Below are 14,707 nucleotides of genomic sequence, written 5' to 3'. Positions count from 1 at the left end.
TAATGTAATAAAACAGTGTGCTCCATTCTTGGAGGAAAAGAATAATAAAAATGTAACAATTAGAAAAGAAAAAGAGAAGGAGCACCTCTAGATTTTCCTTCCGCGTAAGAGTCCTTCACACCGAAACAGGTAGTGTTGTCTCCACCACATACTCGGCACATATCCATCCTCTTCACAGAATCCATCCTACCGTCACAACCAAACATCTGGGTAAAAAAAAGAAAGAAAGCTGCTTCAATTGTGCCCAGGGAATAATGGAGCCACAACTGGCCTAATGTAGTGATAGGATATAATTAAATCCCCCAGCATGGTGCCCATGGACACCATAGGGCCCTCAGTCCACCACCCCTTAGTTTCGGGGGGGGGCATGAGTTGTTTGGACTTTGGGGAGTGTTGTCTATTGCGTGGGAGTTGCCTCCTGTTTTTTTTATTATATATTTTTACTTATTGGGGGAGTTGCAGGTTTGGGGGGGTCTTTTGGGGGGTGTTCTAAGCATTGTTATTCCCCCCCCCCCGAGAAGTGGATATTCTGTGGAGCCCATTGCAGTTTACTAGATAAGAAGTGTCCTACTGAAAGGCCTATCTAGCCCAACGTCCTGCTCTCACAGTGGCCAAGGGAAGAACCACTACAGTGGCAGAGGTTCTGCTTTGCACACTGAAGGTCTTAGGTTCAATCTCAGGCATTTCCAGGTAAAGCTGGGGGAGAACTTGGTCTGAAATCCTGGAGAGTGCTACTAGTCAGTGTAGAGGACAATACTAAGCTAGATGGACAAAGGGGTTGACATGGAATAAGGCAGCTTCCTGTGTTCCTAAGGTCGCTTTCTCTTCTGTGCAACTAGATGATGCACAGGGAAACAGGGAGGCATAATTAAGGATTGCCACCTTTTCCTTTCAGCATTGCTCCTGTGCCTTTAACAGCAGCTAAGAAAACTAAACTGAGTGTGTTTAGCGGGTTATTTCTCTTAACGGGTTATTGCTCAATTCCTCCTTGTGGGCATACCTGCCAAGTCCCTGCCCGAGAAATAAGGGATGGGACCAGAAGTAGCAGACCTGAAGTAGCGCTGCCACCATTTTGGAACTGGGCGGAGCATGCTCAGAAGTGACTTTTGATGCTGCTGTGCCCAGTTCCAAAATGGCCGTCGTACCAGAAGTCGCGCTGCAGCCATTTTGGAACTGGGCAGAGCAGCATCAAAAGTCGCTTCTGAGCATGCTCCGCCCAGTTCAAAAATGGCCGCCGCGCCAGAATAACCCGGGGGAAAACAAAAAAAATCTGTTTTTTCGGCTGGGAACAGCTGGAAAAATGGGGGTTTCCCGAGGAATACGGGAAACTTGGCAGCTATGCCTTGTGGAATTCCCACTGGGGCATTTGAAAGAACAGGATGCTGGACCGGATGAGCCACTGGCACAATCCAGCAGGGCTATTCTTAAATTCTTATGTTTAATAACAAAGCATTGTTTTCTGATTTTATGTTATGCCTTCAGCTCTTAATCTTTTGAAAGCATGTTTTTATGCAGGGAGCAACTAATGTCAAATGAATCATAATAATTACATAAATGCACAAGCAAGGCTTTTCCTGTCCTGGAGATACATTATAGGGAAAGCTTCACTTGGCTGAGTCACTGAGGAGACGAACTAGGAATGGGTGCAAGACAAAAAAAGGCACAGGATAAAAAAACAGACAAACCAGGACCTGCCTGCCTTAATGAAGTGCCAGTTGTTCTCTGGCACACCTCTACATGGCTATTGTCCTTACCCTGCAGCTGCCCATCACACACAGGCCAACTGCTGTCTCTTCTGCAGGGCTGCTCAGCTCACACCTTGTTCCATCTGTGAATCGGTCCCCTCGGCTCACCATGAAATTTTTCCCAGATGCCCTACACATGTGTTTGCACATGGTGTCTCCTGTGATGGGCAGAAAGTACCTAAGAGTTTTAGTATGACAATGAATTTAAATAGTTTTTGAGAAAATGTTAGAACTCCCCTCCCCACCCCCTTTTCATAAAAATCCCAAATTTGGATTACCTTTGGTGTAGCCAACAGCAGACACCCACTTATAGAAGGATGGGAACTCAAGGCTGAGGTAAAGTGGTTTCATATCCGTCAAAGCACATTGTTCATCCATGAAACCCACCTGGGTTATCGTTGGGCAAGGCTGTGGAAGAGGAGACAGATCAAATGGCTGAGATCAAACATGCCATTTCCTACCACCATAACAGCTGGGCTGCCCTTTGCTTTGGGGGAACAAGTAAATGGCCCACTCTTCTAACCACATTGGTGAGTTGGAGGCAAGTCCTGCTGATTTAAATGGAGCTTAATTCCAATCAGGGGCTTTTAAGGGATGGATATCATGTCCCAAACCTGAATTTGTGGAGATAGCATCAAAGGAGAGTTAGATATGGATGGCAGCTGGGAAGGTAGGGTACGGTACTTAACCCTTCCTGTGTCCACCAACTCTTCCCTCAATTTAAGCACGTGCACACATACTCTAATTATAGTTGCTAATACTCTTCTGCAAGGGACCACATCCATACAATTCCCTTATGTAGCCTTGTTCCACCCTAAGACCACCCATAACTACCTGGAGCTTGTTCTTTCTCATTGCAACCTCTATACATGCCGCATTGGGAAGAGCTGTAATAGCTCAGGGGTGGACAGTCCTGTAGAGCTGGGAAAGACTTTTGCCTGAAACCCTGGAGAGTTGCGACCGAACAGTGTATAGGCAATACAGTAATGGGTTAGCTGAACCAATAGTCTGACTTGGTATCAGGCAGCTTTCTATGTGCCTGAGATTTTCTCTACAGCTTGAGAAAATAGAAACTTGACACAAAGCTAGGAATCAGAGGTCCATGTCTGTGGATGCTGAACTAGACTCCTCACCAATGTAAGAAGAGCTGGATCAGGCCAGTTGCTTATTTAGTCCAGCATCCTGTTCTCCACAGAAGCCAACCAAATGCCTTTGGGAAGCATATGTGGGATCTAAGTGCAACAGCACTCTCCCCTCCTGTGATTTTCCAGAAACTGGCATAACTGGTACATTCCACATGTAAGGAATCATGGAAGACAACACAGAGCCTATGAATATGAAGAGTGTCTTGCTATTTACAAAAGGAAAAGCTGCCAGGGCTTTCTAAACAGAGGACAGAAGAAAAAAATGGCTGCCTGCCTACCTGTTCATTACACATCTCTGCTTGCAAGTCTTCTCCCTCACATTGATGTCCACCGAAAGCAGGTCTGAAAGGAAAGTACACCTTTGTATGTGTGGCAGGAGGAGAGAGGATCTTAATCACACCCACACTGTACATTTAAAGCAGGTCCTGACCCCAGTCCTGGGAAGTGTAGTTTCTTAAGGGTGCTGGGAATTGTAGCTCCATGGGGGGATGGACTACAGTCCCCAGGATTCTTTGTATTGGGTGAGTGAAATATGCTTTAAATGCATGGTGTGTGACCCATCAGATCTCAGTTTCTGAAGCAAAGCTGCTCTCTGAGCATAGACAAGATGCTGTCAGCACAGACCCGGGACACATCTGGCCATCAAGGAGCTTTGCCCAGGAGTCATGGAATGACCTAGGAATAAACACTGCGCTACTAAGCAGACATTTACACATCTCATTTTAATTAAGTGCCGCACAGGCTGTCCCATTGGGGTGAATGGAGCTTTGCCCCACCATCCTCAGTCTACCTGCATCCAACTCTCTCCCAGGTTCTATGGAACACAGTCCCCCCCCCCCAAAAAAACCCGCTACTCTAACAAGGACTTACTCACCTGGGGTTGTTGCACTGTCGTCGCCTAGCCACGACTCCCCCACCACAGCTCCGGGAGCAGGCAGTAAAGGCGGTCCAGGTAGACCACTCCCCATGGACCGCTGCAATAGGAATCAGTTCTTCCAAAGATCTACAGCGGCCCTTGGAGCACCACTGGAATTGAGAACAGCACGACCATCAAGCACCAGAACAGCAGCACAACTAAGGCCATGGAGGTGTGAACCCAGAAGGGCCACAGAGAAGCTAAGCAAAATGCATGTAGTTGAACTCTCAACTCCCATCACCCATGACCACAACATCTGGAGAACTACAGGTTCCTTAGACCAGTGTTTCCCAACCTTCGGTTTCCAGCTGCTTTCAGCCTACAATTCCCATCATCCCTGACCACTGGTCTTGCTAGCTAGGGATGGTGGGAGTTGTAGTCCAAAAACAGCTGGAGACCCATGGCTGGGAAACACTGCCTTAGACTGATGGGACTCCCATCAGTTCAAGGCAGCCTGACCGACCTTCAGAGAGCTAGACATCTAGAAGGCCACAATGTCCTCACCCCCTGCTGTTCTACTGCTCTTTCATATCAGAAGACCCATTTACCTTGTTGATTCCACATTCAGTACCATCCAGGAGGGGAATGAGGATCCGAGTGCAGCTGGACTGGTCGGCTGGATTAGTGTGGCAAGAAAGAACTTTGCACATGTCCTAGAAATAGGAGAAGGGGGGCAGGGAGATAGGTGCCCTGCTGCTTTATTGGTTATTATTTATTTGACTTGGGGAAAACATGGGAGTGGGGAGTATAAGGGAAACCACTTCCACAGCCTCAGCACCCTGCCATAACACCGGCCTACCTTACTAGGGTGTTGTCCAATATGATATGCTTTGAACATGCTAAAACGCTAAGTGAATCCGAGAGCCAATGTGGTGGTGTGTCAGATTAGGATCTGGAAGACCAGGGTTCAAATCCCCTTCTCAGCCACAAAGCTCACTGCCTGATCTTGGGCCACTTACCATCTCTCAGCCTGTCCTACAGCACAGAACTGTTGCAAGGATAAATTACGGGGGAAGCACGTGAAGGGAGGAGTGGAATGTATGACACCTCGAGCTTTTTGAAGAAAAGATGAGATTAAAATGTAATGCGTAACTGAATTGGAAATGCTACGATTATTACTATTTGCATGTAATATCAGCATGACCCAGCAGATAAATGTAATACATACAGTGTCGTGCCTGGAGAAAGTGCAAGCTGTAGCTCCGCCCCCAAAGGCCGTTTTGCACTGCTCATCTACCCCATAATAAAGGCCTGGCTTCCCTCCTGGGATATTGTCCTTGAGGTCTGGCAAGTCATTTGTGCAGCTTGCTTGGCCTGTACTGGGGAAAAACCAAGACAGAAAAACTGCTTGTGGGTTAGCTTCAAGGAGTGCCAAATGTTATTACCGGTACTGTAAATGCGTAGCCCACCAGTGATCTCTTAAAAAAACCAATGGGTTCCATCATAGTCCAGATGCTAGGGCAGAGCTATGCAGATGGAAAAGGCAGAGTCGGGAGTGGTGTGGCCCATTTTGCTGCTTGAAGCAGAATGGAAAGTGTTGCCTTCTTGCTGCTGTACCTGCTTCTCTGCCCACCCTGCATCTGCACCAATTTGCATGAATCTTGCTGAAATCAAGGTGGCGCTGTGGGGATCCAGGTGGCGCTGTGGGTTAAACCACAGAGTCTAGGGCTTGCTGATCACAAGGTCGGCGGTTCGAATCCCTGCGACGGGGTGAGCTCCTGTTGCTCGGTCCCAGCTCCTGCCCACCTAGCAGTTCGAAAGCACATCAAAGTGCAAGTAGATAAATAGGAACCGCTATAGCGGGAAGGTAAACAGCGTTTCCGTGCGCTGCTCTGGTTCGCCAGAAGCAGCTTTGTCATGCTGGCCACATGACCCGGAAGCTGTCTGCGGACAAACGCCAGCTCCCTCGGCCTATAGAGCGAGATGAGCGCCGCAACCCCAGAGTTGGACATGACTGGACCTGATGGTCAGGGACCCCTTTACCTTTACTGCTGAAATCAATCTGGGATATTGCCTTTGGGGGCTTCAACTACCTCAGTCCGCTTAATGGTCAAGCCCACTCTGGGCAGGGCCATGTAGTTAGGAGATGACTCAGCTCTCAGATGAAGGAAATGGGGCTATGCAGATACCGGTAAGTCTTGGCTCAGCTCTCACCGGCTGTCATTGAGTTCTATGGGGCTGAGCAAAAACACCCTGGTGAGGCAGTTTATAATATGCAGATGGATGGGCTATTCAGATAGGAGCTGGCTGAGCTCTCTGGGACTGCAGTTTAGCATTTGCAGATGAAGGAAGTGGGGCTATGAAGTTGAAGGCTGACTCAGCTCTCAGTGGCTTCCACTGATATGAATCATTAACTTGCCCTGGGGCTTTGCTATTGATGAATTAATAAGATTATATTAATATTATATTAATAATAATAAAAAGAGGATGGAAAAGGAAGATTCCCTTATAGCAGGAGATTTTTGCCCAGTTTTATTTCCCCACACCCTGTGGAGAACATATGCTGAAATAATTTCTCCATGTCTATAGGTAAAGGACCCCTGGATAGTTAAGTCCAGTCAAAGGCGACTATGGGGTTGCAGCGCTCACCTCGCTTCAGGCCGAGGGAACAAGTGTTTGTCCACAGACAGCTTTCCGGGTCATGTGGCCAGCATGACTAAACCGCTTCTGGCGTAACAGGACACCATGACAAGTGCCAGAGCACACAGAAACGACATTTACCTTCCTGCCACAGTGGTACCTATTTATCTACTCGCACTGGTATGCTTTCAAACTGCTAGGTTGGTAGAAGCTAGGACAAAGTCACGCAGATTCAAACTGCCAACCTTCTGATGGGCAAGCCCAAGAGGCTCAGTGGTTTAGACCACAGCGCTACTGGTGGTTTTTCCTGTATATAGACTGATGTGATCACAGAATCCCATTGTTAAAATGACCTATACAAAGTGTATGTGGCTTCTCTTGCCTGGTGTTTTCTTCCCATTAACTGTGTGCCCAAGACCAAGTGAAGGATGGTCCATTAGGAGGCAAGCAGGGCACAGCCCTGCCAATCTCAGTCTCCCCCACCCCCACCCTGGCATACCCCGCCTGCCTGCCTTCTTACTTACAACCATTCCAGGGGGTGGGAGCACTCAGCTGGGCGGATGATGGGGAAAAAACAAAAATTAGTTGGCTCTGCCTGGTGTTGGCTGGCTCCCCCTACTGTTGTGCTCCTTACCTTCTGCCCTACCAGTTCCAAGGAACACCCATCCACCATTGCCCAAGAGGTTGCAAAAGAGATGGTCCGAAGCACCCCTTGGCCCTTTTACCTGACAAAGGCTAAGAACTGCTCTCTGCTACAGGCGGACCAGGTCAAATCCACACTGTTGTGGCCACCTTCAGAGCCCATGATGTGCCCATCGCCTGCACATCGGTTCCCTTCTCCGTCATGCTGGATCCCAAAGCTGCAATGACAATAAAAAGGGAAGGAATGAAAGGAAGGAAGTGTGAATAGGTGTGTGTGTGTGTGTGTGTGTGTGTGTGTGTGTGTGTGTGAGAGAGAGAGAGAGAGAGAGAGAGAGAGAGAGAGAGAGAGAGAGAGAATCTGAACTTAAATACTATGGTTTATTACTGCAAATCATGGCATAAACCTTGCTTGGCCCTGGTACCAGCCTTATCACAAACATCTTCTGAAAGCCAGTCAGGAAGACATCCTGAGCTGCTCACACCTCGGAAAGGTCAGCACGTGTGAATCAAGTTGCCACTAAAAGGTATCTGAAGAAGTGTGCATGCACTTATTCCTTTGTGCAAGAACTTCTGCGGGTATAGGTTTAAGGGTAAAACACATATTCATAAATGGACACTGTTGTGACGTGGGGTTTGTGATTTCAGCTCTCTTGACAAAACATGCTGGAGACAGTTCTCTTGTAACAGCTCTTTATTTAAGTGAACAAGACTGACTGTGAGGGCAGGAAGGCTACATTTATAGGGACAGGGAACTAGCTAGAAGGGGATACATTTTGGAGGGAACAATATCAGGCAATCACAGTGCTGCCTTTTGGAGGGAACCAATAAGACAGAGGATCCAAATACAGCAGCTTAAATGAACCAATAGTAGCTGTACCCTCTGGAACCAAAAGGCAGTTACTTTATCCTAATGCAAATACAGACAATAATAATACAGAGATAAAATCCTTTGACTCAATACACAACACCCCTCCCCCCCTAGTGAGCACAGCAGACGTAATCCCTCAGGTACTGTGGGGTCCTACAACTTCTACTTGATCTCCTGACAACAGGTGTTGCAGGTTCTGGATTGGGTGTTACCTGTGGTGGAGGGGCTGCTATAGGGGTTTCGTCAGGAACAGATGGAGTCCCAGACATCTCAGGGTCCCCTACCTGTACCTCGTCATCCTGAGGACTAGCAGACCCTGGTTCATTTGCTGAAGCCCCTGGTGACTGCACCTCTGGGCCATCTTCACTCTGGTCTCGCAGCTGTGCGTCATTAGCCAGGGATGAATTATCTGACTCCTCCCTGCTGAGCGCCCGGCGCCTCAGCTGATCTATATGTCTCTTCCAAACTTGCCCATTTTCCAAGGTCACATAATAGGACACAGGTCCACTAGCCCGGGTGATCACACCGGCCACCCACCGTGGACCTCGTGAATAGTTCCTCACCCAGACCAGATCTTCAGGGGCGAGATACCTTGTTGTGTCAGTCTCAGCCTGGGGGGTTGCTCTTGAATTACGGTTTGGCATTTTATCTGGGTGGACATAATCCAGCACCGTTACCAGTCTTCTACCTAAGAGCAGCTCAGCTGGCGACTTGCCCGTCGCAGTACACGGCGTCGCATGCTGCAAAAATAACATTCGTGCAATGCGAGCCGACCAGTTACCCTCCATTAAGCGCGCAATGGATTCTTTGGCTGTTCTTACCATGCGCTCAGCCTGCCCATTGGAGGATGGGTGAAAGGGCGCGGATGTGACCCCTCTTATGAAGTTATCAGCCAAGAATGCCCTGAATTCTTGGGATACAAAAGCTGCCCCATTATCTGATACAATGGTCTCAGGTAACCCGTGGGTTGCAAACAGCTGCCTCAACACCTTGATTACGGCAGCTGATGCCATGCTAGGGACCATCACCACTTCTAACCATTTGGAATATGCATCAACGATAACCAAAAAGACCTTCCCTTGGAATGGCCCAGCAAAATCTATGTGCAGCCGGCTCCAGGGAGTCCTGGACTGCTCCCACCAGTGGACTGGTGCTCTGGCCACTTCTGGCCGCACCTCTTGGCATGCCTTGCATGTTCGTACCCATTGTTCTATGTTCTGGTCCATTCCAGGCCACCACACATAACATCGGGCTAGCGACTTCATCCTGACCATTCCCGGGTGTCCCATGTGAAGCGTCTCAAGAACCCTGTTTCTCAGTGGTGCTGGGATGATCACCCTATCTCCCCATAGGAGACAACCCTTATGCATGGACAATTCGTGCTGCCTTGTCGCATAAGGCCTGAATTTTTCTTCATGCGGACCACCTGGCCACCCCCTCCCCACCCAAGTGAGCACACGGGAGAGAACAGCATCTTTCCTCGTTTTCTCAGCTATATCAGTAGCTGTTACAGGAGCCCCAGGAAGTGTTTCTAGCATCATAATGTGCTCCGCCGGAGCAGGATCCTCATTGCTCCCGCCAGGAAGGGGCAATCGACTCAGCGCATCAGCGTGGCACAACTGTTTCCCCGGCACATGGGTCAAGGTGTACTGGAACCCATTCAGGAATATTGACCAACGCAACATTCTGGGGGAGAGAATTTGTGGCGTTTGTTTGTTTGGGTTGAACAACCCTAACAGTGGTTTGTGGTCCGTTTCAATGGAGAAATGGCGACCGTACAAATAATCATAGAACCTTTTGATTCCTGACACAATTGCTAGTGCCTCTTTATCAATTTGAGCATAGTTGCGCTCCGTGGGTGACAACGTACGGGAATAGAAAGAGATGGGCTTTTCCGACCCATCCGGTTCCCTATGACTCAGCACAGCCCCCAGGCCGTATTGAGAGGCATCACATGCCAGGACCAGCGGCTTCGACTCATCATAATGAGCAAGGACGCTCCTGCTACTCAGCATTTCTCGCAAGGAGTCAAAAGCCTTCTGCTGCTCCCGCCCCCAGCGCCACAAATTCTTTTTCTGCAAAAGTCTATGTAATGGTTCAGCTACCGAAGCTTTCTGGGGTAAGAATGAATGATAAAAGTTAATAAGTCCCAGGAATGACTGCAACTCCGTCTTGTTCTGTGGTCGTGGTGCCTCGATGATGGCCTTAATCTTAGCATCTGTGGGGTGGATGCCTGATGCATCAATTTTAAACCCCAAGAAATCCACAGTTGGCACCCCAAAACTGCATTTTTCTTTTTTCAGTTGCAACCCCACCTCCTTGAACTTGAGCAACACTGCACGGACACGCACAACCAGTTCCTGTGGGTCTTTTCCAGCAATCAAAACGTCATCAAAAAATGGCAAGACCCCCGGCAGACCCCTTAACAGGCGTTCCATGAGCCCTTGAAAAATCCCTGGGGCCACACAAACTCCGAACTGTAATCTGTTAACTCTGAACGCCCCTTTATGTGTGACAATAGTCTGTGCTTCCGCTGATTGTGGGGTTACTGGCAGCTGTTGGTAAGCTTGTGCCAGGTCAATTTTGGCGAACACCTTGCCCCCAGCCAGTTTAGCCAACAGATGTGATACGACTGGAATGGGGTATGAGTTTCCCCTGAGTGCCTTATTGATAGTACATTTGTAATCTGCACATATTCTGACTTCCCCATTTGCTTTAAGGGGCGTGACGATTGGAGTCTCCCACTTAGCAGAGTCCACGGGTGAGAGAACTCCTTGCTTGACCAATTTATCCAGCTCTGCCTCGATCTTGGGTTGCAGTGCAAATGGCACTCGCCTTGGTTTGAGTCGGATTGGGGCCACCCCGGGGTCCAACTCGAAGTCAACTGGGGGCCCTTTATAACAACCCAGTTTTCCATTAAAGAGACCAGCAAATTCCTTGCATAATGTCTCACTCATCTCAGGGCAGGTTTGGATTGAATTAAGCCCTGAGATACTCAGTCCCAGGGCGGGGAACCAGTCAGTGCCCAGGAGACTGGGGCGACTGCCCTTCGCAATCACCAGTTTGAGTACAGCCTGTTTGTCCCGGAACTGTACTCTCACGGCACACATTCCCATAACATGGATGCGGCCTGCTGAGTACGACTGCAAGGTTGCCGGGAAGGGCTCCAGAGGGGGCAACTTACCCCTGGAGAAGAATGTCTTCGCGGTCTGGTCCGACACAATGGTGAATGCAGATCCAGAGTCCACCTCCATGTCGCACTGCTGACCCTCAATCTTCACCTTGACGTGTGCCTTGCCTTGCGCTGGAAACTGCACGGCCCTCCCGTTGATCTCCGTTATGTAGTGGCAGTCCTTTCGAAAATGAGTTGCTGTGGGCGGTCTGCGATGCTCCAGTATAGGTGCTCCTGTTGCTCCTGACGCCGCCGATCTACAGACCCTGGCGATGTGACCTGTCTTCCCGCACATCCGGCACATAGCATCCCTGAAACGACAACTCTTCCGCCCATGGTTTCCGCCACAACCTGGGCAACTGCCTCCGCGATCTTTGTGCACTGTGCAGGCCTGACGCACCAACTCGACCCCACGGACTGGGCTCTGGCTCGGAGTAGCCTCTAGCTCGTCCATGGCATGCGCAACTTCTATCTGTGGCTTAGTGGCCTTGCGACTGGCATCAAGCTCCTCTCTTTCATAATTCTCTGTGGCGGTGGCCTCCTTCAAGGCTGAAGCAAGGGTAACCTCTTCTTTAGCCACGATGCGTCTTCTGGCTTTCTTGCTGCTCAGACCACCAATAAACCGATCCAGGAGAGTCTCTTCCAGATTTTGGAAGCCGCAGTGCTGAGCGAGCTTCCGGAGTTCAGCCAGAAATGCGGATACAGACTCCCCAGCATGCTGCTGCCTCTTATGGAACTCCATCCGCCGGGCCATCTTGGTCTCAGTAGGCGCCAAGTGGCTTGTTAGGCAGGCAAGAATATCTTGGAGAGATGTCTCACTCAGCTTCGCTGGAGCAAGTAATGCCTTGGCTAGCTTGAAGGTCTCGGGCCCACAGTAGCTCAGGAATGTGGCCCTTCTTTTGCTGGCATCGGTGATCCCTTGAGCCACTGCGAAGAACTCGAAGCGTTCGACGTAGTCTTCCCAGGTGTGGGGTTCTGATGGCTGGAAGGGCTCCAATACCCTTGGACTCTCCATTGTCCTAGCGGGCAGGGTCGTCTTCTCAGCTGGCCAGTGAGTCTTGTTCTCAGCTGCAATCCGGACTCTGAGGCAGGGTTGTGTTTAACCGCTCCTCAGCATTCCGGATCCCATCCTCGTCGCCAGTTGTTGTGACGTGGGGTTTGTGATTTCAGCTCTCTTGACAAAACATGCTGGAGACAGTTCTCTTGTAACAGCTCTTTATTTAAGTGAACAAGACTGACTGTGAGGGCAGGAAGGCTACATTTATAGGGACAGGGAACTAGCTAGAAGGGGATACATTTTGGAGGGAACAATATCAGGCAATCACCGTGCTGCCTTTTGGAGGGAACCAATAAGACAGAGGATCCAAATACAGCAGCTTAAATGAACCAATAGTAGCTGTACCCTCTGGAACCAAAAGGCAGTTACTTTATCCTAATGCAAATACAGACAATAATAATACAGAGATAAAATCCTTTGACTCAATACACAACAGACACACGTTACTATTCTTTGCTGTTTGAATTGTATTGCATGGTTTTAAATTAGAAAAGTGCAATAAAAGCACCCAGAAGTCACATAGAAAAAAATATATTAGAGGCTGTATACAAAGCACAAAGCAGTTTATTCCTTGCAGAGCTACATTTCCCAGCATCCTCAGCAAACTACAGCTCCCAGCATTCTTTGAGCAAAGTCATGTGTTTTGAATAGACTTTAAATGTATGCTGTGGATCTGCCCTTAGCTTTGTGTTGTTGTTTAGTCGTTTAGTCGTGTCCGACTCTTCGTGACCCCATGGACCATAGCACGCCAGGCACTCCTGTCTTCCACTGCCTCCCGCAGTTTGGTCAGACTCATGTTCGTAGCTTCGAGAACACTGTCCAGCCATCTCGTCCTCCGTCATCCCCTTCTCCTTGTGCCCTCCATCTTTCCCAACATCAGTGTCTTTTGCGGGGAGTCTTCTCTTCTCATGAGGTGGCCAAAGTATTGGAGCCTCAGCTTCAGGATCTGTCCTTCCAGTGAGCACTCGGGGCTGATTTCTTTCAGAATGGATAGGTTTGATCTTCTTGCAGTCCATGGGTCTCTCAAGAGTCTCCTCCAGCACCAAAATTCAAAAGCATCAATTCTTCGGTGATCAGCCTTCTTTATGGTCCAGCTCTCACTTCCATACACCACTATGTAGGTTCCCTCAAAACACGAGAGGCCTTCCAGCCTTCATCTTTAGGCGCCAGGCAAAAACATTTATCTAAAACCAGGCCTTTGGCTGATGAAACATTCTATGGCCTTTTAAATGCATTTGTGAGAGGGGGGGGGTTATTGATTTGTTTTTGATCATGCATTTTCTGTTTTCATTTGGTATTTTTAATGTTGTGAACTGCCCTGTGATCTTCGGATGAAGAGTTGTATACAAATTCAATAAGTAATAATGATAAGATTAATTCCTTGCCCACTTACCTGTGACCAATCTCGTGGGCAATGGTAACTCCCAGACCAAATCCAGTGTCCTCGGTGATGACACAGCTCCAGGAACTGGAACAAGCCCCGCCCAGCTGAGTGACACCACGCACTTGCTTGTTTCCATCAGGCAATTCCAGGTCAAATCTAAAGCAAAACAGGAAAAGAGGAAGAACACTAGATTTAGGTGTGCATAATTAAAGTTGCCCTGGCGCAACAAATCTACTTTTAAGCAAAGTTTTACCTTTTTTGAAGTTAGGAAAGTGGTGGGGGAATGCATTGAAAAGTTCAGCGTTAAGAAATGACTAATGGAAAGACGTATAAACTTCCTGCAAGCAAATCAAGATAGATGTTCAATAAAGACAGGCATTGTCTAACCTCTGTGTAAGTTTTGTGCAAGCAGATCAGGGCAATATGTTCAGTAAATACGTTGTCTAGAGGAGCCCAGGAAGATGGAGAGATAGGAAACCAGTGGCTCTGTCCATGCTGTTGGGCTACGATTCCCATTATCCCCTTTCCACTAGCTGGCACTGATGGGACTTAGAGTTCAGCAACATCTGGAAGGCCTCAGTTTTTCCTGTCACTGGACAAGGCTATCAAGATCTGCTTTGCAGTTTTATGGGCATTGCAAGATCTACTGAACCGCTAAGATCCAGCACTGGGTGCTCCCACACCATCCATGTAGGGACCATGTGCTCACGGGAGAGGTTCAGGCAAGCAAAACTTGGAACACACTGGGCCTATGGTCCACCTTCCATTACACATCACTCAAAGAAAGGAGAGAGAGCTTAATTTACCTGGTCACGTACAGAACTAGATCTGCATGGTGAGGATCCGAATCATTCTCAGGGTTGACTTTCCCAGCCCATTTGCAGATGCTGATGATTGAGGAAGTGATGTTGGTAGAGATGTCAATGCCTTCCTAGAGAGAGGGTGTTCACTGAGGCCACTTTAGTCTCAGGGGTGCCCTTGAGACTCCGCAGGGAAGAGGATGGGCACAAACAAGAATTAGTTGTCTCTGGTCCTCAATGGCTGTGGCTCTGCTTGCCATGGACTGGGGCTCCACCTACTGTTTGGCCTCCTGGCCTCCCCCTCCCCATCCCAACGGCCAACAACCACCCAATTAGGGACGTCATTCATGAGTTGAATTCATTTCATTTACCGTTCACGAGTTATCGATCCTAGCTTG

The 14,707-nt window shown here is 48.7% G+C and overlaps 1 protein-coding gene across 4 annotated transcripts in view; it reads right to left on the bottom strand.

The window, feature by feature from the left end:
• The window catches only part of ADAMTS13 (ADAM metallopeptidase with thrombospondin type 1 motif 13), a 40,614-nt gene that overhangs the window by 18,206 nt on the left and 7,701 nt on the right, over window positions 1-14,707 (bottom strand). For all 4 annotated transcript variants that reach the window (XM_060270651.2, XM_088664834.1, XM_088664833.1 and 1 more), the window contains 10 exons: window positions 14,316-14,440; window positions 13,519-13,665; window positions 7,112-7,246; window positions 4,975-5,125; window positions 4,355-4,459; window positions 3,765-3,916; window positions 3,169-3,232; window positions 2,024-2,153; window positions 1,755-1,903; window positions 86-206 (listed from right to left, as the gene is read on the bottom strand). In XM_060270651.2, the coding sequence (XP_060126634.1) occupies window positions 86-206; window positions 1,755-1,903; window positions 2,024-2,153; window positions 3,169-3,232; window positions 3,765-3,916; window positions 4,355-4,459; window positions 4,975-5,125; window positions 7,112-7,246; window positions 13,519-13,665; window positions 14,316-14,440 (1,279 nt within the window). The remainder of the gene's footprint in view (window positions 1-85; window positions 207-1,754; window positions 1,904-2,023; window positions 2,154-3,168; window positions 3,233-3,764; window positions 3,917-4,354; window positions 4,460-4,974; window positions 5,126-7,111; window positions 7,247-13,518; window positions 13,666-14,315; window positions 14,441-14,707) is intronic.

Source organism: Zootoca vivipara, chromosome Z2, assembly GCF_965207765.1.
Source record: "Zootoca vivipara chromosome Z2, rZooViv2.hap1.1, whole genome shotgun sequence".
NCBI lineage: Eukaryota > Metazoa > Chordata > Lepidosauria > Squamata > Lacertidae > Zootoca > Zootoca vivipara.
The sequence above is the reverse complement of the archived record's forward strand: the minus strand, read 5'-3'. Positions and strand labels throughout refer to the sequence as shown.